This window comes from Syngnathus scovelli, chromosome 19 (genome assembly GCF_024217435.2).
Source record: "Syngnathus scovelli strain Florida chromosome 19, RoL_Ssco_1.2, whole genome shotgun sequence".
Classification (NCBI taxonomy): domain Eukaryota; kingdom Metazoa; phylum Chordata; class Actinopteri; order Syngnathiformes; family Syngnathidae; genus Syngnathus; species Syngnathus scovelli.
In genome coordinates this window covers 6,713,679-6,736,676 of record NC_090865.1, presented here as the reverse complement: position 1 = coordinate 6,736,676, position 22,998 = coordinate 6,713,679, and the positions used below count along the sequence as shown (strand labels likewise).

The window sequence follows — 22,998 nt, the reverse complement described above, 5'->3', positions numbered from 1 at the left end:
CATTTTTTAAACTATTGTCTTTCTTTCAATTGTCCACATTAAAATTTATTTTTCCGTCAGTGTTACTTGGGCTCACATGCCAGTATAAATTGCCAGAATTTATTTTGTGTAATGTTTCACTAAAATGACCACACTCACTAAAAATTTAAATATTATTCAGGTACTGTGTTTGTCCTGCATGCCATAGCAAAGCTGAAAATGAAATACTAGGCCTAAGGTGTTAAATTTAATCTAAATTTAAAAAATCTGTAAATTTTACAGCCTCACTCACAAATATGAGTGAGCGTCTTCTACCTCGGGTGCTCAGATAATTGTGCTCGGAGCAAGCAACGCAAGTCAGTCACATAACGTTTTAATTTCGACATTGGGACAGACATGCAACAACCGCACATTTCCCTGTGAAAGGCAGCAAACAGCCACTGTGAAAGCGTTACAAGGCCATTTTTGAAATGTGAGATCGTCCAAAGTAGGACTTTGGAGGATTAAGAAAAGTGGCTCAGGATTCGAACTAGACAGCCGGTGATGAAAGACCCAGGCTCAAGTTTATGTGTCCACATAGGTCTATTTTGGAACTCTGAATTGAGGTGGGAGTGGGGGGCTACTCTGCGTGTGTGTTTGTTCATACTGACACTGCCGCTAAATGGGAAACGGCAGTGTAGGCGTGCTGAGTTCTTGTCAGGACGTCAAGAAAGTGTCCGACGTGTTTATGGCGACAAAGTAAAGTTGATGTGCTCGGTCGCCAAGAATGAAGCACCAAAAGGTCGCCGGGCAAAAATAGAGACGGATGGTTAATGGGCTTGACACGAGGCAACCGTGGGATTCTTCATGGTAGGATTTGGACACAAACTCGCTTTCATGGTAAAGCAGACTTGATCCGATCAAGATCAAGTCTGGATCCTGATGGGCACCGGTGGTTGAAATGTTACATGAAGCCGTGACGGATGTCAATGTGCTCGCTGATCTTCATGCATAGTCTGTTTTCAACTCCAGGCATCTCCTTAGTGCAAAAGCTAATGCTAATTGGGGCTAAAGCTAAAATCAACAACACGTGCCCCTGTTGCACATCGCCTCAGCTTCACCTGCTAACACAAAGGTTTACCTCTGTCCCCGGCCCTCCTTCTCCTTGACCTTATTGAGGGCTCCCCTCCCTCGGCTTTTCTTCCTTTGCTCTTCCAGGCGTCGCCTCTCCCAGGCGGTCATCCAGGTGCCTCCCAGGTAGCCCAGCGCATCCTCGGGCCGCCCTCGGTCCGGCGGGTTGGGGTCCAGCAGCAGGCGGAAGAAGGCTCGGGCCAGCGGGGTGAAGCAGGTGAACTGGGGTGCCACGAGGGGGCCCTTTTTGGTGCCGGCCGGGACCCGGCACTGTGGCTCGGCCCACACGTCCAGTTGGTCCTCTAAACTTTTGGCCTTGCCGAACCAGCGCAGGTACTTGAGGTAGGCGGCGCAGTCGGAGGACGTGTGGGACCAAGGGTGAGTGCCGGTCAGTGTGGCGAAGGTGAGGACCCCCAAAGCCCAGCTGTCCACGCCGGGCTCCACCGAGGTCCAGACCCGCGGGCGCTGCTCCTTTTCCTTCTTCTTCTCGTCCCCCGGCTTCAGAGGCCGGTCGGCGTCATCGTCCTCGCAGCCTCGCGCCACCTCGGCTTCGGGGGTGCAGTAGGGCGACCGGTACCACACCTCCTGGACTTTGGTCCCTCGTGTCTTCACCTGTGGGTGGTCGCGCCGGTGTAAAAAATTATAGTGCCAGGACTGAGCCAGTGCTCCCGCGTGCACCTACACACCATCCCGAAGTCTCCTAGCTTGACCCAGTTGCAGGCGGCATCGCACAGGAACACGTTCTCGGGTTTGACATCTCTATGAACCAAGCCCAGTGAGTGAAGGTGGGACAGGGCGCCGCACAGCTGCGACACCACCTGCTGGCAACGGTCCTCTTCCAGACCCACCTGAGCCAGACATCGAGTTCAAATACCAACATTTGACCGGGTCGCGATGGAGGAGTACCTCAGGGATGATGAAATCGAAGAGGTCGCCAAAGAGTCCGGCCTGCTGGGCAAAGACGTAGTGTGATGGCGTGGTGTAGGCGATCCCCAGAGCTCGACTGAGCGACGGGTGCGTGCAGAACCTCAAAGACAAGTTGTACTCGCGCAAGAACGAGCACAGGCCCGTGCTCGCGCGGGGGAAGAACTTGAGTGCCATCGGACTTCCTGCAACACACACTTAGAATCATTAGCGCTCGCGGCTATGTCGACGACCATGCTGTCAGTGACGTCGCTGATGATGTCACAGGCGACGGGCGGGCCTCACCGCTCTTGTTGTGTACGGCCAACATGACCTTCCCGTAGGACCCTTCACCTAACAACTTGACCAACTTAAAGTGTTCCGACGTCTCCAAACTGATGAGCGACTGCGCCGTCAGGTGGCACATGTCATCCAGAAGCTGGGTGGCCGCCTGCACGCACACACGCAGAGGAGAGTCAGTAGACGCAAGCTGGAACGCGGCCGAATCTTTTGGATGCGCTCATCTCTCGCACAAAACTTTCACTCTCACATTGCGGCCGGCTCGGACACTTAGGCAGGGTGTCGATGTCACATGAGGGCAGGGGGCGGCTTAAGGGAGGCACGCGGAGAGCGGCATAGCTGACGGCCACTAAGTAGCTGCACTTGAAGAACGAGCATACAACAACGCGGGACGCTCGCATTACATGAGACAACCGTCTCTGTTAGCGTGTATTTCTGTACGTGTACTGCGAGAGTGTGTGTGAATGTCTGCATCCACGTGTGTCCATCTGGAACGCGACTCCTACTGTGGAACATTTCACAAAATGATTGACAGCTCATAAGTCATCCAGTAAACATTTTAAAGCTGTCACCATGTTTATTTTTTTTGGGTGCTCTTAAAGGAATCAACTTTCGTCAGGTTACCGTCATTTTGGAGCTCCGATGCAAAGGTTGTCCCTTCAGCAGCAAGCGTGCACTCTGCTACCGGAGCGGGTCAGAACCACCAAAAAGGGAAGCAGAACAGCGACCGCAGCCTTCCCTCACTGTCGTACACACAAAATGTGAGTGAGCAGCTGGATGCAGACTGGTCGAGCCAGCACAATCTGTCCTCACACACACGCACACACTTGGCTATGAGAGCGTGGATGTGTGCGACTGAAGCTGATTGGAGAATCAGTGCCAACGCTACAAAGAAGGGGGGGCGGGAGCAGGCGGATTTCGAAATGCCAGCTCTTTCCACGTGACCCCGCCAATTTGAGGAGCGAGATGTCAAAGCATCAAGATGTTATTCGTACAAACCACTTGCGGCTCATCACGCTGACAAAGGAGGATGGGATGAAAAGGGACAATATCAAACGCGATTTTATTGACATGATTTTTTTTTTTTCCCCAGGCAAAAGGGAAAGGTGGACATGTGCCTTCCCAAAGTTATTCTTGTACAGCAGCGTTGACAACTTGTGCTCAAAGGCAAGGTCCCGTCCAAACCTCACGAAGTAGTTTTAGTGTGCGACGATTTGTGTTGGTTTCAGCGTCTGCAAAAAGTGCTTCTAATTGGGATCCGAATTAAAAGATGCCGACTCAGCACTCGTGTGCACGCGTCTTCAATCCCATGTACAAGAACGTACATATATGTAGGCACGGTCGCACAAGAGACCAGTGGCGGCTCATCACACGCCTCAGCTGGGCACTGAACGGACGAGAGGGAGCGCGCTGCGCATCGCCGAGTACGTAGCGGATTTTTCCCCCGAACTGAAGCTCATCCCGGACATGTTGAATGAAGAAGCCCAAGCCCAACTCCGAGACGCCCCTCAGTCATCCGTGGTGTCGGTGTCGTCGTTCAAATACTCTTCCTCCACAGGCGTGCCGCCGTTTTGCACACCCCAGTCATCATCGTCGTACTCTATGCTGTCGTTGTCCTCTAACAGCTCGAGGTCCAGTCCCGCCGTTGCTGCGCCCGCCGCCGCAGCGGCTGCTGCCGGCCCGTTATCGGGCCGCGCCTCGGCTGGTGGGTTCTGCCCCTGGGGTGGCGCGGCTGGGGCCTCTGGCGGCGCTGCCGCGTAGCCCCCATTATTATTAGAGAAGGCGTCCCTGTGCTGGGCGTCGTCCACGTTGACCCTCTGGTGGCACATGGGGCAGGTGTCCTGGATGTAGAGCCACTTGCGCAGGCACAGAGCGTGGAAGTAGTGGTGGCATGGCGTGATGCGTGCTGAGGTGGCAAAGTCCTGGTAGCAGATGGCACAGACGTCCTCGATGCGGCGCAGGCGCTCACCGCGCAGCTCGGGCAGCGAGTTAATCTTCTTGACGGCTGTGCGGCGGTTGATGAAGGTCTTCCAGCCGTTGCGCGCCTGCAGGTAGATGTTGAAGTAGGCGTGCAGGCACATCATGCAGGCACGAATCTTGCTGCCCGACTCGAACATCATGGTGTAGGCGCCGTTGCCGAACATCACCACGCCAAAGAGGAACTCGATGACGTTGCCGCCCGAGCGCACGTAGTACACGTAGTCGTCCAACTTCTCCCACAGCGCGTCTGACAAGCCGTCCGCCATGAACAGTCCGTAGACGGTCAGCGACACCAGCACCTGGGAAATGTGAAAGTCACGTTTGGCTTTGACATTTTGTTGGCCTTGAAAAGCGCACCTTGAGGCAGAGCTCCACGCAGAAGGCCGTGACGGCAAAGAGCCAGGTGTTGATGGCGTAGTGGCGCCACAGGGCGCGGCTGAGCACAACGGGCAGCACAAAGAGCGCCGCCGACACCAGCAGCACGGGAAAGTGGCGGCGGAAGGAGGAGACGTGCGAGGCGCTGAGCGACATCAGCACCGGGTCCGTCATCCCTTGGATGAAGTGCAGGATGGCCGTCAGCAGGAGGCACATGTTGCGGCTCAGACGCACCTTTGCGGACACGGCACAAACACAGCCAGGCTTTGTCAGTTCTTGCCAAAACCGCGGCGCGTTTGCGCATCCTACCAGGCGCTCCTCGGGGTCCAGACTGCTGAGTCCGGTCTGCAGGGCCAGGATGAAGAACAGCACCGGCGCCACGAAGCCCAAACGTTTATCCTCCTCCTCCGTTGAACCTGAACGAGGCATAAAGGCGTCCTAAGCGCACTGGGGAGCATTTTGCACCGGCAGGAAGAGGGGAGGAGATGCGCACCGATGAAGGTGAGGATGCTGAGGCCCAGGTAATGCGCCGCCGACGAGATAACGGCGCTCATGCCCAAGACGGTGAGGGTAGAGTCGCAGCCGGAGATGATCAGGTTGCTGCTCACGTCCCACAACACGTCCCAGCTCAGGAGGTAACCCTAACGCACGGGAGAGACGTCAAAAGCTCAACTTCCGAGCAAGTTCTAAAATGAGCCGAGTCGAGCATTTACCCGCGGGTCGGAGCTGCGGTCGCCGTAGCCGCCGGTGGCGTCGCCACTTTCCCTCCGCACCGCCTGAACCACGTAGACCAGGATGAGTGCCTGGGCCGTGACGCGGGTCAGCCAGAAGACCCGCAACACATCCGGGAAGCGGATCCTCTTCCAGGTGTCCTTGAGGAGTAGCTGCAGGCCATACATGCGGTACATGTGTCGCACCAGTAGGAAGACGTAGCGACACGAGTAGTAGAACCATTTGAGGCGCAAGGCCAGGCAGGCGGCTGTGTTGAGGGCCAGGGCGGCGCCCGAGAAGACGGCCACCAGCCGCCGCACGTCCAGGGGCAGGTCCATCATCAGCCCCCACACGGGCACCATCACATCCAGGACCACCAGGGCGGCCAGTGATGAGCGCAGGCCCAAGAGGAAGACGTAACCCACGCCGAACGCCAGCTGCACAGCGGCCAGGCCCAGCCACAGCGCCGGCCCGCTGCGGGCCTGTGGACGCAGGCCCAGCGCCGCTTTGGAGTAGGCGCCGTAAAAGTCCACGTGCGAGGTGGCGTGGTAGTTGATCAGGACGGCGGCCGCGCCCAGGACCACCGCCAGGAAGAGGGTATAGAATTTGAACAAGGCCTTCTGGGACAGCAGCAGCACGACACCGGAGACCAGCACGCCTGGGAAACAGCGCTACTATAAATGATTCTGTCAAATGACAACAAATAGCTGACCGACTTGTTGTCCACCAATAGAGGGTGCTAACGGCTTGAAACAGTCTCGAGAAGTTGGAACGCAATTTGAACAAAGTTGTATGTAGCTCGGCGAAAAATGTAGTTGACATTGATAACACGTTGCTTCTCATGAAACGAGACTCCCGTGGCGAACCGTGGATCGTCAGCGCACCATCAGAACACGGTGAACGCCAACAAACTTGATGAAGATTTGTGTTGTCACCAGTAGTTTGAGGAAGCATTTCGCATGAGAGCCACGATTGACTTAGAGGCAAATGTGACGCTGCTGTCAAGTTGACGGCTCGCGCGTGACTGACAGGTGTCACTGCGCGTCTGTCGAATGTTGGCCCGGCTGTGAAGCGTGTGTCATTTGCCACTCACCCACGACTCGGAACAAGACGCTCCCAACGGTAGAGGCCCATCCCGGCCCGGGCTCGTAATACGAGTTGAAGATGGCATCGATCATGAAGATGCAGGGTACCCGCAGAGCCACATCGAGCACCGCCAAGGCCTGCTGGCCTAGCCGGCCTTGAGTGGACGCCATGGGGCTCGGGGCTCACAGACAATGTTCCCAGCGGCTCCGGGAAGACCGGCACGTCCGCGGAGCGTGCAAAGGCATGGAAGTAGCTCGCTGGCAGGCTGGGTTCTTCGGTTTAGCTCAGGCTCGACTTGGTTTGCCCGCTAGCAGCCGCGGCCGCCATCTTGGGCCGCTTGAACTTTTCCTGCTGCATCTTCTTCGTTGGTGCAAAATAAGCGACTGCACGCTACCGTGAGATGATACTGCTGCCACCTGACGACTAAGCGAAGAACTACAAGATTCACCTGCAGGAAACGTCAACTGCATGCAAAACTGCAAAAACCGGAATATTTGTCCCACTGGAATAGCTGGAAAACAAAACAACAAAAAACGACATAAATGGCTCATATTTAGATTTGATACGTAATTGTCCGGGGCGGCTCGGTGGCGCACTGGGTAGCACGTCCGCCTCACAGTTAGGAGGGTGCGGGTTCGATTCCACCTCCGGCCCTCCCTGTGCGGAGTTTGCATGTTCTCCCCGAGCCCGCGTGGGTTTTCTCCGGGCACTCCGGTTTCCTCCCACATCCCAAAAACATGCTTGGTAGGCCGATTGATCACTCCAAATTGTCCCTAGGTGTGAGTGCGAGTGCGAATGGTTGTTTGTCTCTGTGTGCCCTGCGATTGGCTGGCAACCGGTTCAGGGTGTCCCCCGCCTACTGCCCGATGACGGCTGGGATAGGCTCCAGCACGCCCGCGACCCCCGTGGGGACTAAGCGGTTCAGAAAATGGATGGATGGATGGACGTAATTGTCCGTGGCGGCTCGGTGGCGCACTGGGTAGCACGTCCGCCTCACAGTTAGGAGGGTGCGGGTTCGATTCCACCTCCGGCCCTCCCTGTGTGGAGTTTGCATGTTCTCCCCGGGCCCGCGTGGGTTTTCTCCGGGCACTCCGGTTTCCTCCCACATTCCAAAAACATGCTTGGTAGGCCGATTGAAGACTCCAAATTGTCCCTAGGTGTGAGTGCGATTGGTTGTCTGTCTCTGTGTGCCCTGCGATTGGCTGGCAACCAGTTCAGGGTGTCCCCCGCCTACTGCCCGATGACGGCTGGGATAGGCTCCAGCACGCCCGCGACCCCCGTGGGGACTAAGCGGTTCAGAAAATGGATGGATGGATGGACGTAATTGTCCAAGCTTTAAGGGGAAGTACTCCAAATTTGTGATTCTCAATTTTTTTGTTTTTGGAACGTATCACTGAAGAACTCACCTATTCACTCTCTGTAACCCTAATATCAAAATTGTCCTCAGTTTTGTTTTCAGTCTTTAAGGTACTTTAGGCTCGCCACAAGCCAAATGAGGCTAAGTTGATCCAACTCCAAACTGAGAGGCCATGGCCGCAATGTCCCGGCCTTAATATGACATCACACAGCTGCTATTCACCTGATTGGTCTTTGGTCACATGATGCATGAGAGGCGAGCCCCTCTTTGTCACGCTGTCGAACGGAGGATTTCGAGAGCTGGGTCGGCGCCCCCCGAGGCCTCCTCCCACCACGAGCATCCACAGCGCCGGCTCCCGGAGGATGGAAGCCTACCCGGCACACATTGAGGCCTTCCGCCGCGAGATGTTTGAGGTGACCAGGAACGGCCAGCAGGTCAACATAACGCTCTACCAGATGATCCTGGAGATTAAGCGGCAGACCCAGATGGATGTGGACGAGCTGCGCCAAAGCTTGTGCAACATCTGTGCACGGATGCGCGCCATCTCTGACAAGGTGGACCAACTGGTGGAGCCGTCGCCTGCTTGGACGCGACTCTGCCTCACCTGCAACTACATCAACGATCCCACCATGGTCTTGGCTGCTGCGCTGGTGCTGGCCTGCGGATTCTACTTTATAGTCTTTTAGGAGGGCATCCTCGGGTTCCGGGAACCGGCGGTCCATCTTGACAACAGGAAAGAGGGCGACATTGGAGTTCTGGACCCATATGACTGCCGGTGGGTCACCAGATGAGGAGATGGACGCCTTTACGCCAACAACTGACAACCCCCTGTGCTGTGGATAGCACCAGATAGTAGTAAAGCACTACCTTTGTCTAAATGAAGCTCCTCAACACACTTGTACACGCTTCATTGACACCAAGCTGCCACAACATGGCGCCAAATCAGGCAAAAACGTTTTTGATACAAGGTGAAACTTTTGCGGATCGTCAAACTTGGATGACTGACAATCTGCACAGACATCAAGTGAGCATAGGACTCGTGTGAGGAGGACACATGGCAATCACACACACACATGGAACCAGACATACTTGTTTTATTTTTATTCTCCAAGGCCGCCATGACGGCGTGCGCACACTTCGAGGCTGGTCACGTTCAGCTTCATCTGCTCGGTGCATCAGCTGCGCGACGCTCACGCAGCCCGTCAAGGTGACGTCATGTCGAATTGTTGTAAAAGTCCGAGCCAAAATGTGTCATTTTGGTCTTTGTTAGATTCAGGCCAAGAGTTTCGTGTCCTTATTGACCCAATGTATCCACAGCATGTCAGTGTCAAAAATAAAAAAAATCTTAAGCTCCATCTAACTTCGTTGAGAGAAGCTGTCAAAAGCCAGCAGTCGTCGGGCATCGAGTCACGAACCGTAGCGGGAGCAGAACGAGCTCTCGGCAGACATCGGCAAACAATCCAGAGCAAGAACGTGCAAAACATCAAATCAAAGTCATACTGGAGCAGGTTTTGGCACTTGAAGCGGAGAGAGCGTGCAAAAGAAAAAAAACCCACCACTTTTTTGACCTGTGAGTCATGTTTGGCACATTCTGAACAAAACCTCCTCGGTCAGTGGATCCTGGGTGCCGATCGGTCGTCGGTGCTGGTCCTCTTCAGCGTGACGCCACGCCGGATGGCCACCAGGAAGTCATCCACGCCGTCGCCGTGTTCCGTCTCCTCCAGCAGCTCGGGCAAAGGACGTCGCTCCGGCTCGGACCCCCGGCTTACATCTGACTGAGGCCAAAGGCTTCCGCCGCTCCCTGGTGAGACAGGTACACCTGGGGGGGTCCGAGGGCTGTGCCCGTCCTCCGACGGCCTCCCCCCAGGGTGGTCCGGTACGGTGGGCGTCTTGACGGGGACCACGGGCGGCTTGATGGGGATGGGGCCCGAAGCGAGGCTGCTCGACGGGCGCCGCAGGCTGGCCTTGGAGGACGGCGTCCGCCGAATGGTGGCCACCCCCGACGGGACCACCGTGGAGGGGCTGGGGGCCACGCGGGCTGACGTACCGCGCTTGGACCGCAGCGATCGGCGGCACGACTGAGAGATGTCGCTGGGGCGCGGGACGCCGGGCGACTCGGCAGTCGGTTCCTCCCCTTCGTGATCCGTGGAGAAATAGTCGCGCTCTGAAGAGAACAGAAGTGATATTCAAGAGCGAAAAGCGAAAAGAATCCCTAACCCCAGCGGGTCCCCCACCTTGCGTGGGGCCAGCATCCTCAGAGCAACACGGCGTGACGGTTTGACTACTGTAGCCGCTGGAGCCCTGCACCGAGTCCCTGCTGGAGCCGTGGAAGTCCAAGTGGAGACTGCGGGCCAGCGCCTTAGCCAGCTCTACCTGGGCCTCTCTGTCCTCCTTGACGGCGGGCATAGGGGACGGCGACTTGGACTGGCAGGCGTCCTGCGAGATGAAGCCCGAGTCGTGGGAGGACACCGACGAGAGGCGGGCCGGCGTCTGCTGCGGGAGGGCCGACGAGGACGAAGATGAGGATGAGGCACGGTAGCGGAAATGCGAGCCGGGCGAGTGGCAGCGCGAGCCGCTGGACCGAGAGTCGCTGCTGTTCACGCTGTTCAGGCTGCTGCCGAGAGAAAAGACGCTGTTAACAACTCTTGCCGCTAGAGGGCGCCAGGGACCAGGGGAATCTGCCTTTGTTTCTGTTGTCAGCTCAGCTACCTGCACATGCTGGACTTCCTGGACGTGGTGCTTGGAGATGAGGGCGGAGTCTGATAGGACCAGGTGCACTCAGACGCCTTCAGATCCGCAATCACCTGTGAAAAAAGAGAAGAGGATGGAGATAAAGGAGGAGGAGGACGAGAAGGAAGCCAGATGAAGGAAGAAGCGGGGACGTGCTTGTTCACTGGAGGGTGGCAACTTGTGAGGGTCCATAGTCAACATTTTCAGGTCCTCCGTCAGTGTCTGAAGGTGGCTGAGCTCACCCAGCATGGACATCTCCTCCTCCTGACGGGCACACACATCAAGAATGGTCATGCGATGACTTTGAGTGGGGCGTGCGCTCGCTACTGACCACAACGGGTCTGAACATGGCCACCAGGCAGCAGAAGCGGCTCCTCTCCTCCACCATGGCTCTCCGCACTGCCTGCTTCTCGGCCTCCTCCAGCAGGAAGTACTTGTCGCTCACTTCCTGCTTGGCGTTGTCCAACTGCGGCTGGATGTCTCCGCGCCCTGGAGCGTAAGGAACCAACGCTCAAGATGGCCGACGACAGGAAGAGGCGACGCGGCCGATCGCTTACCAAAGACGTCAGCTGAAGAACGGGCGGCGACCGCATCCGGGCGGGTTGGACAAACAAGTCAAGACGTCAGTTTGCAAAAGACAATTGTGAATCACCATGGCGTGTTTCCGCTGACCTTTCTTGGCTTTCTTCTGCAGCTTCAGTGTGTCCGAAGAGCGCTTCTTGATCTCCTGGCGGGCTTTCTTGTACTCTGTCGCACGCACGCAAGATGAAGCAATTGCACTCAGAAATCACCTCGTCCGTGTGTTTGTGTACCTTTGGCGTGGTCCTTGTCTAGCGTGTTGGTGACTCTCTTCCAGTCTTCCATCTGCTCCTGGAGTGGGTTGATCAGGCAATCCACAAACAACCTACACGCACATATGTTGGGATGTGATTGGAGGAGGGGCGGGTTGCTACGGAGATCAGCGCACACGTACGTGGAGAACTGCCTGAGCTTTGCCTCGATGCTGCGGTGCCTCATGCACATCCTGGTGAGAGCTGAGCCGATGTCCCTCGTCGCCCCTGCGGTCAAAGGCCCAACATTTAATTGGAAAGTAATTCTACTGTGGACCACTAGAGGGAGACACATGACATTGGACTTTTTGTGAATGAAAGCGGATCGACCCAGTGTGGGTGTTCCTTCATTGTCGAATCCTCTGCCATCCTGCTTTTTAAGCCAACAGAAAGCGGCGGATGGCTGAAGGTTGATTTTCTGACGTATCTCTTTATTGTTTATTGGTGCTTTAAAAAATGATGAGGCCATTTTGGTAGTTTACGTCCAAATGACAACATCAATGTGGATTCCGTGCAAACTCCTTCTGTAAAGACGCGACACGTCAAAGGTTTGATTTTTCGAGCGTGCGCCGGCGTCGGGGTGTCAGGGTGCGGCCGTGATGCTGCTGCATTGCACCACTGACACCACCCACTCCACCCCCCACCTCCCCCATCCCACGTGGTCTTGGTCCACATCATCACCGACAAATGTCGTTGGCCTGATCGCTAACTCTAGTCAAGAGATCTTTTGATTCACAGACTGCCGTCGTGTGTGTGCGTGTGTGTGTGTGTGTGTGTATGTGCGGCAGCTGCTGTGGTTGCCATAGCGGCGGCCAACGATCCTGAGTCCCCCAGCTGCGACCACTCCGAATAAGAAGCTAACAATTCACCGCTGGGCTCGTTGATGTCAACTTCCACATCAACATTGGCAAGCGGGGCGATGATTGACGGACGGAGGGATTGATGGTTCTTAAGGGTATTTCAAGCGTAACCGAAGCCGCCGGTTGGGATGCAGAAATAGCGCCATGACGTTTGACCAGCTTGGTGCTTGCGGGAGGAACACTCAGCTTGCCAGAGAAACTTTGAATTCTTTTTTTTTTTTGCCTCACTCGAACGGCAGGCAAACACATGGCAAAGCCCTACTTTTGTCAAAATGAAACTCAGGCGGTTCTTTGCAAGCACCATGATGTTGCAGTGTGGCATCAAGGCGCTACTTTTGTCTAAAGGAAACTCCTCAAGTTGACCAAATCCTGACAATGCACATGAAAGGAACGAAGCTTTGAAATTTGGGACACCGCTGATGCGGGCCGCCTCGTACCTCGGCTGCCGGTCGCCATGTCGGCCACCTTCTGAAAGGCATCCAGGAAGGCCGCCAGCGCCAACACCGTCGTCCTGCAGCACAGGACAAATATGCAGATGGTGCAGTCTGGTCACATTTCACTCTTCCTACTTTGCACTTTGTTTTTATTGCGGGTCCAGTCTCCCAAGACGCCTCCACGGCCATGTTCGACGGCGAAACATTACCTGAGCTGTGACTGCAGTTTTCCAGCTTTGCCGACAAAGTCTTCCCACACGGGATAACCAGCCTGCCCAGCAAACACAAGAGGACGATGAGGAGGCGGAGCATGACACGGGTGTGGCAGAGAAAAATATTTTCAGCGCCAGCCTTGATTTGACCAACAATCACCTTTTAGTCCAAATTGCAAAACTACATGAAATTTCTGATACCATAGAGATGATGGATTTGCCAATACGTCAAAGCACGTTTTAGCGCCACCTGCTGGCAAGGAAGACTTGTCATGTCAGCTGTGTCTTAATACTTTTGTCTATGCCCAAGTAGCATCACTTATCAAGCGTCGACTCCGCGTGTCAACCGACAGCTCGCATCGCTCGCCCTCCTGTGCCGAGCTGCGTGGCTGGCTGTTGCCATGGCAACAATGCAGAGCAGCAAGAGGAAAAGATGTAGGGGGGGCATTTTTTGGGGGGCTGTTTGGTGTTTTGGCTTTGATGCCCACACCGCCATGATTGCAGCTATCCTCCACCTGAATGTGGTGAAATATGCACACCCACATCTGGGGAGAGGAGGGTGGGGCCTCCGCTGCATCCGTCAGCCGGCGAGGTTATAAAGTGTCACCGTGGCAACAGCTGCTGTCCGAAGGACCTTAGGGAGTTGTCCATTATTTGATGTTGATGTTGCTCGTATTCAAAGCGACGGAGGAAAAATGGAGAATGGACGGGGAGTTGCGGGGATGAAGCGACAGAAACCAACCAGTTGGTCCCATCTGTTTCCATGGCGACGAGGAGACGGATGCAGGAGACCAACCTCGAAAAAACGACAAGGCTCATCCTGTATCACGTATCATAAGTATTTTCATCTCAATGAAAATAAAGGACACATTGAAATGGTCAGCTATTTTTTCACATAAATCCAGTTTCCAAACTATGTCAAGGCCTAGTCGTCAATTGATGCACGCCACAAAGACAAACGATGGTCGCCATTCGATCTCAGGACCCCCAAGTCAAACAAAAAACAATCAATTGAAAGATATTTGGACATTTTTGACTCGATTCATTGTGGGAGCCATTTGGACCTCCTGGGGCTGAGACAGCGTGAGGCTGTGGCCAATTCCTCACACTTGCCACCGATGGCGTCAGCAGCACGTCACGTGATTACAGCGATGATTACGGTGCTAATGATGATCAACGAGTGCGTGCGGTTTTACCTTCATGTCCGCGATGACGTTCTGGAAGAGGCCGCCCAGCGCACTGCACTCCCTCTCCATGCTTTCCATCTTGACTCAATCAGTCGAAAACATCCAAAAGGATCATGTGCAGTGCAGCATAACAATAACGAGACTGAATGGGGGATGCACGCGCGCACTGGAATGGGAGGGGAGGGGCGGGGGTCTTTCCGCCTTTCTCTCCCCGGCTCACGAAGCTGCAGAGGCGTTTAGCGGCGACTACCCGGCGGCGATGGAGGCTGTGTCCCCGCGGGGAGGAGGACGTCGAGGATGCGCGCGCGAGGGGAGCGAGCGGGCACGACCGTCGCCGGCTTCGTCATCTTTTTTAACACAAGCTTGGAGAGCCGCAGGGACGAGGCTGTCAGGGAAGACGGGAACGCGCGTCAGACAGACCACGCCCTCAGATGGAGAGGAGGGGCAGATTCAAACACTTCGTGTGCGTGATACAATATTCCACTCCAGCCAATACTAAACTTGGAACCCACTCCACCATATTACGATACAGTACAGTGCCCCACTAATCTGATTTTACGCGAGTGCACTTCCCTTTATGACACAACAGCACCGTCTGGTGGACAATGTCCAAAATAAATCTGATCTCAGAACCGCTCAAGCTTTTTTTCCCGTACAAGTACGACCAGTTTGCGTGCACGTCTCGTTGACTTGGGAGACGGCGACGAGTGCATCTGGAGAAGCGCGAGCGAAATGACGTCGTTAATGCAAGGACGAGAAACCGACAAACGCGACCATGCATCAGGTTTCAAAGGAGGAAAATGAAAAAAGGCCGTTGCGTAGAAGACTTCACGTAATTGAGTGCACACAAAAGCAGCGCGCAAACTTTCCGGGAGATGCAAGGCGGCAACAACTCAGCCTTTGCTGAGTCACAGCTTTTTTATACGCTTCATGTTTCCCCGGCAATGACTTTGGACTCGTCTCTGCCCTTTCCGCTTACGCTGATCCAAATTCGTTGCCCGGCAACGAGGCGGACCGGGCTCGCAGCCAACATCCAACATGCCGCCTGTCACTGTTTGATTCCACGTTGCTTCTCTGGTTGAAGTTGGATCTGGTTTTTGGCACTAAGAGTCATCTTTGGGCGCAACGGAAGCTCCCGAAGAAACATTCTAGAATCGTCACACATGTCACCGCGATGCTCCATGAATTCGTCCAGGTAGCTCAGAAACCAAGTGTTGATCATAAAAAAAACTACCGTGGCACTTTTGGACATTATCTGCGTTTCCTGCTCGGATTTAAGGACATCACCGCTAACCCCTTTGGTGGTTGCCACCGCGGTCGCCACGGTCCGCTCTGCATCATTAGGAAGCCGTCGCTGATTAACAGAATCTTGACTTCCGCTGTTAGCTTAATGGATAGCTTGCTGACTGGTCAACGTGGCCCATTGGCCAGGCGCCTGACATTTACGACAATAATAGCGCGGATAAACATGCACTTGGTAGGAAATCATAAACTGACCCGACCTGTTTTCCCCTCAGCTTGGGAATTCAAGTAGCGTTTGCTCCCCTCGCCCCGCAAAAGAAAGACTTGGAGTATTGAAGCCTCGTAGAAGCGGGCAGGGCCTTCTTGCTTCCATTGTCTCCTCAGCTTGTTTGTTGTTACACTTTGCTTATTGTAGCAGTTTGAGAAACACTTGCTTAATGGGAAGACTCCTCACTGAACTCAAACTGAATTCTTAATTGAACCCGGTTGTTGCTATTTCGCAGACAATGACCCTGCTAACATCCCAAATGTGTTTTTGTTGTCATTTCCCAGCACACAGACGCCACACGTGGGCTTGAAGAGCCCACCTTGTTTGTTTGTGCCATTTCTGGAATGTGATCCCATAAATAATTTAAAGCAACATTGTAAAGACGCGCACTAGCCATGAAATGTCCTCGTGCTTCTCTCGAGCAAGCGAAAAGTGTCTGCCCCCAGACGAGGGCGCCACAAGCACTATCTCGCATCGCGTAACAACACTTCCGGGGGGCGGGGCTTACGATCGGCGCTCCGTTCATATAATCAGGAGCCGGCAGACGGAGCTCAGCTCGGCCACAGGGACGCACCAGTGAGAGGGAAGGAGGAGAGAAAGAAAGCAAAAGAAAGTGACGAAAGGGACTCCATGTCGGGGATTCGAGAAGGCTGGAGCACTATTTGATTTGTTTGTTTAAGTTTGAGTGGCGCCCAAACCAAAGAAGAGTCGCGAGCAAAATGCTTTGCCACGTGACCCGTCCGGACTCGGTTGTGATGGAAGTGCAAGTTGATGCCAAGGCCAAAGGAGAAGATTGCTTGAATAAGGTGAGTAACAAAAGGCACCGTCGTTTCTTTTCAAGCAAATTGAATCTGGAACACACGCAACGTGCGCCTGCCTTATTTGGCGTCTGTTGACGTCATTCAATTGATAGTGTTACAAACTTCATTCGATGTTGGACGTGATTAACGCGAAACAACACGCAAGCGACGAGGTCTTCTCAATTCCGGATGGGGCAAGCATCGGCGCATCCATACGAATGGCTTCTTTCTCTCAAAGGTTACTCGAGTTCATGCTATCGCCGAGAGCTCGACGTTCGCTGTCCGCTTCTCGTCGGACTACCAACTCGGTCGGAACTTTGTGCTTCATGCAGGACGCGCTGGCTTGTATTCAAACAGTTTACAACTTGAGTCTACACGTCGTTTAGGAGTTTGATCGTGTTATATAATCTCAAACACATCGGCTGCTGCTGCCGCCACTGCCGAGGGGGCGTGGTCTCAGGGGCGTAACTAAAGCGGGATACCCGAGGGATGCACTTCCCGTGACAAAAAGTCCAAATCATCAAATAGCAATGTTTTAAGGAAAAGTGGATCATTACACTGCGAGTATGTGTGATTTAAGTTTTAAGAAAGCAACGACAAATTCGGCAGGCCTCTCTGTATACATTTATGTAAAAAAATTACACTATTTTTTTAAACGCAGTACTTATGTTGTTTGTTGTTTGTTCGTTAAAATATATTTAAAATATGTAACTGACTTGAATCGTAGGTATTTGAGCACTGTACATATTTGAAGTGGAAGTTCAAGGGCTTGACTTTTGTGCGTGCGTATTTGATCGGGTTGTCATCCCATTTTGCAGGTTTGCAGGACGTTGGGCATCATTGAGGTGGACTACTTTGGACTGCAGTTGACGGGCAGCAAAGGCGAGAACCTGTGGATGAACCTGCGCAATCGCATCTGCCAGCAGGTGGATAACGCCACGCCGTGCCGACTGAGGCTGCGCGTCAAGTTCTTTGTCGAGCCTCATCTCATTCTGCAGGAACAGACCAGGTAGGTTCACCCTTTCTAATTAGTTCCATTAGCTTCAGTTTGTTTATTTCTTGAATAGAATTCAACCACAGCGGCTCCGCAAATTGGTGGTTCGGCATTTGCGTATTGTGTCATCTATACATTTAGCACTTCCTCCCCCGCCCCCTTCCCACTTTTTTGGCTTTTGAGTCCTTTCACACGTGTTGAGTCGCGTCGTTAAGCTGCCGTCACCCTTGACCTACTTCACGCAAGCTAGCATTGCCGCTCCGCAGGCATGTGTTATGCAAAAGGCACGCACACAAGATAATCCATGCGTGCACACGTAGGTAATGTTCAACTGCTGCTTTTGGGAACTATTGGCACACACACTTATTGCGCGGCATGTGTGACATATTTCTGTAGCGACTGAGCTCAGCAGTTTGCGACAGAGCCCAAAAAGAGGGGGCGTAAAAAAGGGAGCTTGCTCTATATGCGCTCCTCCTTCCTCTTCTTTTTCTTCTGGCATTGCGTAACAAGCCGCGCTCAGAGTAGCTTATGTAAGACGGTCGCCACGTCGAGATGACGTGAACGTCGGGTTCAGCATATGCGCCGTGCACGATGTACCCCCCAAAATGGCTCTAGGCTACGGTTGAAGGCTGCTTCTATGTCAGTGTTGCAGTTAAGCATCTTATTTGCATTGATCTGCTTTTCTGTGACGCGGCCCAACAAACTTCCACTTGCTGGAGCCTCCCGCCCCCCCTTTCATTCGTATTTGGTTTAGTTGGCATCGGGTCGGGTGCAACGACAGGGCACTGGCACACACTTTTCTTTTTTTTTATCTGTTTGTATTTAATCGGTTAACCTTCTGTGTTTGTAAGAGTTTTCCTTGTTTATTCTGGAGCTAAAGTTTAACTACTGAGTCAGAGTCATGAGCCTTTTTTTTTTTTTTTTTTTTAACCGTAGAGTATTGGGTTGCTTGCATAATAATCCATTTGTCATTTGTAAATGAAAAAATGATTCAGAACAAAAAATTGACACAAAATCTGAATGTCTAATCACACAACGTACAAGTCGGCCAATTTGGTCAGAAGCAGCCATTTTGCTCAGAATTCTAGCGCTCGTCCAAATTTGAAGGAGGTATCATGATTTGGCGAAGACGTTTTGCATATTGTTCATGTGCACGACTGGCTGTGACAAAAGGAAAGGTCACTCGACGAGGGTCATCTGTTCCCAAAGACAGAGTCAAACGTTGGGACCATGGTTTTCTTCAAGCAGATTGATGAGCGAGGTTACTGCAGTTCAATGACCGCTAGAAACCCCGCCTCGCCCCTCCCAGCCTGGCAGCGCAAGCCGCATTGTTGGGACGGAAACTCTTGCGGGCGATTGGCTGTCGGCAAGCGGTGTTGGGTTTCACTTTGTGTGGGGGTGCTTTGTTCTCAGCGGAGCCCACGGTGGGGGCAATGGCGGACAACAACCTTCTTTTTGACTTTGCTATCGGTGACGTGGAAAAATCACCCAAGTTTGAGAATTTCATCCTTCTGAACTGACAATATTTGTCGTAAATACACTTTCAGAGCAATGACATAACCCGCTAAAAAGAAAAAATTAGAACAGAATTTGCATCGATGTTGTTTATTTCCCAAAGGGGTGTCCAGTAGCTTAGTTTTTGGCCGCAAGCTGTGCCCTGCAGGAGTCCCACTCCATCACCGGCAAACTTATTTACAGCACAAATGGCTTTGATTTATATCCACTGCCAGCGTGAGAAGCACTTTTGTTTTTGTGGTGCTTCATTCTTGCCCCGCATTCCGCCTCAGCTTGCTTTCTGAATGTTTTTCTAAAAGAAAAAAAAAACGGCAGCACCCGTTGAGACTCAACACAACTGCGTTGCTTCTCGTGTTCCGTTTATTTTCATGACCGTGTCACCATCACCATTTGTTTGTTTGCCGGATTACAGAAGCGACAGCTGTGATTGGCTGACGCTGGTTTGAGCCCAACAGGTGCGCAAAGAGTTCCGTCCACAGAAGGAGAGCAAAAATGTTGTCACGAAAGCCTCTGTTCCAAAAAGGAGTCTCGATGCTCTGCAATGGGTGACCTATAGTAACCTGGCTTCGCCTGAACTGCAGTAACCCCAGCCGGCGCCTTGGCCGACAATAACCTTGGCTCGGCACCCCGTCGCTCTCTCGTCTATTGTTTGCGTCAGGTAGGCCGCGTCACATGACTCCGAGCACAATGGAGCGTGCCGAGGGTGGCGAAGTACGGGAGCTTTGAAAGCGCCGTTTGTTACACCCACGCCACTGGCCTGACCATCGTCTGGCTTTATCACGAGCGTTCCCTCCATCGCAAGACGCTGGCGGGCTTCTGGTCTCACAGTTTGGACAAACTCTCGTTCCATGCGACCCGGTGACAGATGCAAGCGAGTCACGAGTAGTCCAACCTGATTTACATCTTTTTAAGGTTACCATGCCAGCCGGATGAGTTGTCGGCTGAGGTTACTACAGTTCAGAGACGAAGCGATGATGTCATTATTATCAGTCGGAGTGTTCTCGTCTCCCGCTGTTGAAGAATTCCTTACATCTTGTGGACAAAACAATGGTCAGCCCCCATCCCTCCCCTTCAGAGTGGCTACTGTTTTCTTTGGCCGGGCCAGAACTCCGTGTTCTCGTCACGGCAACCCAAAACAGCTTCTTCTTGTAAGCTTCTCGTACAGTTTGTGAACTGTGTTCCAGTTAGCCCGGTGACTCGCCAGTCAGACTGAAAATGACTAAAGCTCTTCTGGTATACCGAGTCGCAGTTTCTCATGGTGACCACTTCCCGTTTGTCAACCAGACACATCTTTTTCACGCACGTGAAAGAGGACCTGCACAACGGCCACTTGCGCATGGGCTCCGAGCAGGCCGAGGAACTGAGCGCCATGCTGGCCCAGGCCGAGTTCGGCGACTACAACCAAAACACAGCTCACTACTGGTACTCAGAGCTCTGTGGCGAGGAACCCAGTCCCACCATTGTCAACAGGTAAAGGGGAATCAATACTCGTAGTGGCCTTGCACTTGAGGTTCTTACGCAATCTGTTGACGGTTCCTCGACTACTCTACGAAAATCAATGGGAATATTATCTCTTTTGTCACGACAGCATGGTGTGCAGACACAAGGCCCTGAAGGGCCTGAGCCAGGCCTCGGTGGAGTACCAAGCCCTGCAGCTGGTCTCCTCGCTGGAGCACTACGGCGTGGAGTGGCACTGGGCCCGCGACGCCAGTGGCCAGCGCCTGGCTATCGGCGTGGGACCCGAAGGCATCGCCGTGTCCAAGGAGGACTTCAGCCTCATCGACCGGTGCGTGTCAATTCCTCTTTGCTTTGCGGTTGCTCTGCGCTGCTGACAAATACGGCGCCGTTTGTGTGCAGAGTAAGCTATCCCGTCATTCAGATCGCCACGCAGTCGGGCAAGACGGTGTACCTGACGGTCACCAAGGACAACAATGAAAGCGTGGTGCTCATGTTCAAGCTGATCAGCAACCGCGCAGCCAGCGGCCTGTACCGCGCCATCACCGAGACGCACGCCTTCTACCGGTAAGCGCCGTGCGGCCATTTTGACGCACGCCTTGACATTTTGCCGCCACGTCACGCTTCACAACCGTTTTTGCGTGCGTGAAGGTGCGACACGGTGACCGACGCCGTGATGATGCAGTACAGCCGCGACTTCAAAGGCCACCTTGCCTCCCTCTTCCTCAACGAGAACATCAACCTGGGCAAGAAGTACGTCTTTGACATCCGCCGCACCTCCAAGGAAGTCTACGACCACGCTCGCCGCGCCCTCTACAATGCCGGCGTGGGAGATTTAATGTCCTGCACCGGGGGCCGACGGTCGCCGCCCTCACGCTCGCCCAGCCGCCAGGATGTCTCGGACGACGACGACGACTGCGGAAGCTGCCGTCAGAGCCGGCAGCTGCAGGAGCGGCTTCACAAACTGCAGGAGGCGCTGTTGTGCATGCTGTGCTGCGAGGAGCAGATCAACGCCGCTTTCTGCCCTTGCGGGCACCTGGTGTGCTGCCGGACGTGCGCCGACCAGCTGCAGGTGATACATTCGCCCGACGCTGCGATTGTGAACAAGTCTGACTTACCCTCCCCCTCCCAACAGCTGTGTCCGGTGTGCCGCTCCGAGGTGGAGCACGTGCAGCACGTCTACCTGCCCACCTGCAGCAGCCTGCTCAACCTGGCCATGGCCGAGCAGCGGGCCGACCGCATCCCCGTATCCATCTGCCGTGACCCTCACGACTGCGGCGGGGACGACTACCACAAAGTCTTCACGCACACGTGAGGTCCACCTTTTGTTTTCTGGACTCCTGATGGACAAAGCACTCCACCCACATGTGTTTGTGTGCTGCCAAATGCTTTTTTTTCTCTGCCTTAAGAATTTCACTGATCAGCTGAGCTGGTCCGTCGCGCACCCCCACTCGCTTACTCGATTTTATTGCTTTTATGTTGAAAACTTTCCCGCAATTTTAAACAAACTAAACGTTTCTTTTTATCTTGAGTTTAAGTCAACCTAGCGTTAAACGGGGGTGCGTTCAATCCTCAGATTGCAGACACTCCGTTTTTAAACCGATTCTTCCATTTACACATGCCAAAGGACAGCACATACCTGCTGTTAAAAAGAATGCAAGGGTGGGAACCCCGAGGGCCGCGGGCCACACGTGTCCGGCTCTCTAGGTGCTTAAAACTTGGTAGCAGTCGCATTTTGACAGATGGCAAATAGGTCAAACTCAAATGTCGGGCAAATTTGCATCTCCCCTGAAAATGTCGACAGAAATTCCACAATGATTGCATCAAATCAAAATGGTGGCCCACCCCTGCTTGAAAAGCCTCTGGTTCTCTCAGAAAAATAAAATAAAATCGAGTCCGTTTTTGAAAGGGTACAAAGACGCGTGCAATACTCGCCTGCTCATTGTTGTTGTTGTTGTTTTTTAATCATTATTTAAACGTCGACTATTTAAAACAAACATTGTCACTTTACAAGGAAGCCGCACGCAGCGACACTGTTTTGGTTTTGGCCTCAATGTAGCAGCACTGCTTTCCAATGCATTGTTTTTCTTTCTTTCTGCTAAGAAGAAGAAAAAGTTAGTCGCCGCAAGGCACTTTTTACACAAGTAGCGATTTGTTTCTGTTTTCTGAAGCATTCGACACTCTCTGTAAGATATCATATGATGCTTTTGACAAAAGATTAATAAAGTTTTTTCTTTTTTTAGACAAACTTGGCTTGCGCGAGTCATGTGTGCAAGTAAACAGATGCCTTTCAGGCATCTCCACTTCCTCAATTTGGTCCATTCTCTCTTTTTTAAAGTGTCTCTACTTCCTCAATCTGGTCCATTCTCTTTTTGTAAAGCATGGAAGCAAAACGACGGCACGAGGAAAGTTGGCTGAATATTTCAAAGCGGTCTGACGGGTTCTGAAGATAAAGGTTACTGCATGTCAAGTAAACAAACTTCTCTTAATGTGCTATGGGGTCCAAATAAAAAGCTCAACAGGACCATGAAGTCAAACTACTCCTCATGGTTAATATTGTGACATTTACTAAATGTTAGTTTGACATTGGATACGATTTTGCGTGTCGAAGCTGCAAAAGGGTCATAAAAGGTTAAAAGCTAACCTTATTGTCAACACCACGATTGAGTT

The 22,998-nt window shown here is 53.2% G+C and overlaps 4 protein-coding genes across 5 annotated transcripts; 1 reads left to right on the top strand and 3 right to left on the bottom strand.

Annotated features, from left to right (window-relative positions):
- Positions 1-336: 336 nt before the first annotated feature.
- LOC125987445 (serine/threonine-protein kinase SBK2) lies at positions 337-3,175 on the bottom strand. Its single transcript, XM_049751851.2, has 5 exons — positions 2,917-3,175; positions 2,299-2,443; positions 1,996-2,198; positions 1,776-1,937; positions 337-1,701 (listed from the first exon to the last, which is right to left on the bottom strand). Exons 1-5 carry the CDS (start codon positions 2,920-2,922, stop codon positions 1,096-1,098), a joined length of 1,122 nt encoding a protein of 373 aa, XP_049607808.1. The 5' UTR covers positions 2,923-3,175; the 3' UTR covers positions 337-1,095.
- A 161-nt stretch (positions 3,176-3,336) lies between these two features.
- On the bottom strand, positions 3,337-6,800 carry rnf139 (ring finger protein 139). The gene is made up of 6 exons (XM_049751779.1): positions 6,452-6,800; positions 5,361-6,016; positions 5,141-5,288; positions 4,957-5,063; positions 4,630-4,881; positions 3,337-4,571 (listed from the first exon to the last, which is right to left on the bottom strand). The coding sequence occupies exons 1-6, from the start codon at positions 6,612-6,614 to the stop codon at positions 3,801-3,803; spliced, it is 2,097 nt and encodes a 698-aa protein (XP_049607736.1). The 5' UTR covers positions 6,615-6,800; the 3' UTR covers positions 3,337-3,800.
- Positions 6,801-8,875: 2,075 nt separating this feature from the next.
- LOC125987418 (protein MTSS 1) lies at positions 8,876-15,246 on the bottom strand. 2 transcript variants are annotated; one of them, XM_049751802.2, is made up of 12 exons: positions 14,064-15,246; positions 12,865-12,926; positions 12,659-12,732; positions 11,505-11,589; positions 11,344-11,435; positions 11,204-11,278; positions 11,089-11,100; positions 10,863-11,020; positions 10,688-10,795; positions 10,511-10,605; positions 10,036-10,412; positions 8,876-9,965 (listed from the first exon to the last, which is right to left on the bottom strand). In XM_049751802.2, the coding sequence occupies exons 1-12, from the start codon at positions 14,130-14,132 to the stop codon at positions 9,412-9,414; spliced, it is 1,761 nt and encodes a 586-aa protein (XP_049607759.1). In that variant the 5' UTR covers positions 14,133-15,246; the 3' UTR covers positions 8,876-9,411. The 2 variants fall into 2 exon arrangements, with proteins under 2 accessions (XP_049607759.1, XP_049607758.1); XM_049751801.2 differs by having other exon boundaries at positions 10,036-10,415; positions 14,064-15,235.
- An 846-nt stretch (positions 15,247-16,092) lies between these two features.
- Positions 16,093-22,576, top strand: mylipa (myosin regulatory light chain interacting protein a). Its single transcript, XM_049751827.1, has 7 exons — positions 16,093-16,370; positions 17,183-17,373; positions 20,158-20,343; positions 20,462-20,659; positions 20,731-20,895; positions 20,980-21,400; positions 21,464-22,576. The coding sequence occupies exons 1-7, from the start codon at positions 16,284-16,286 to the stop codon at positions 21,641-21,643; spliced, it is 1,428 nt and encodes a 475-aa protein (XP_049607784.1). The 5' UTR covers positions 16,093-16,283; the 3' UTR covers positions 21,644-22,576.
- Positions 22,577-22,998: the final 422 nt, after the last annotated feature.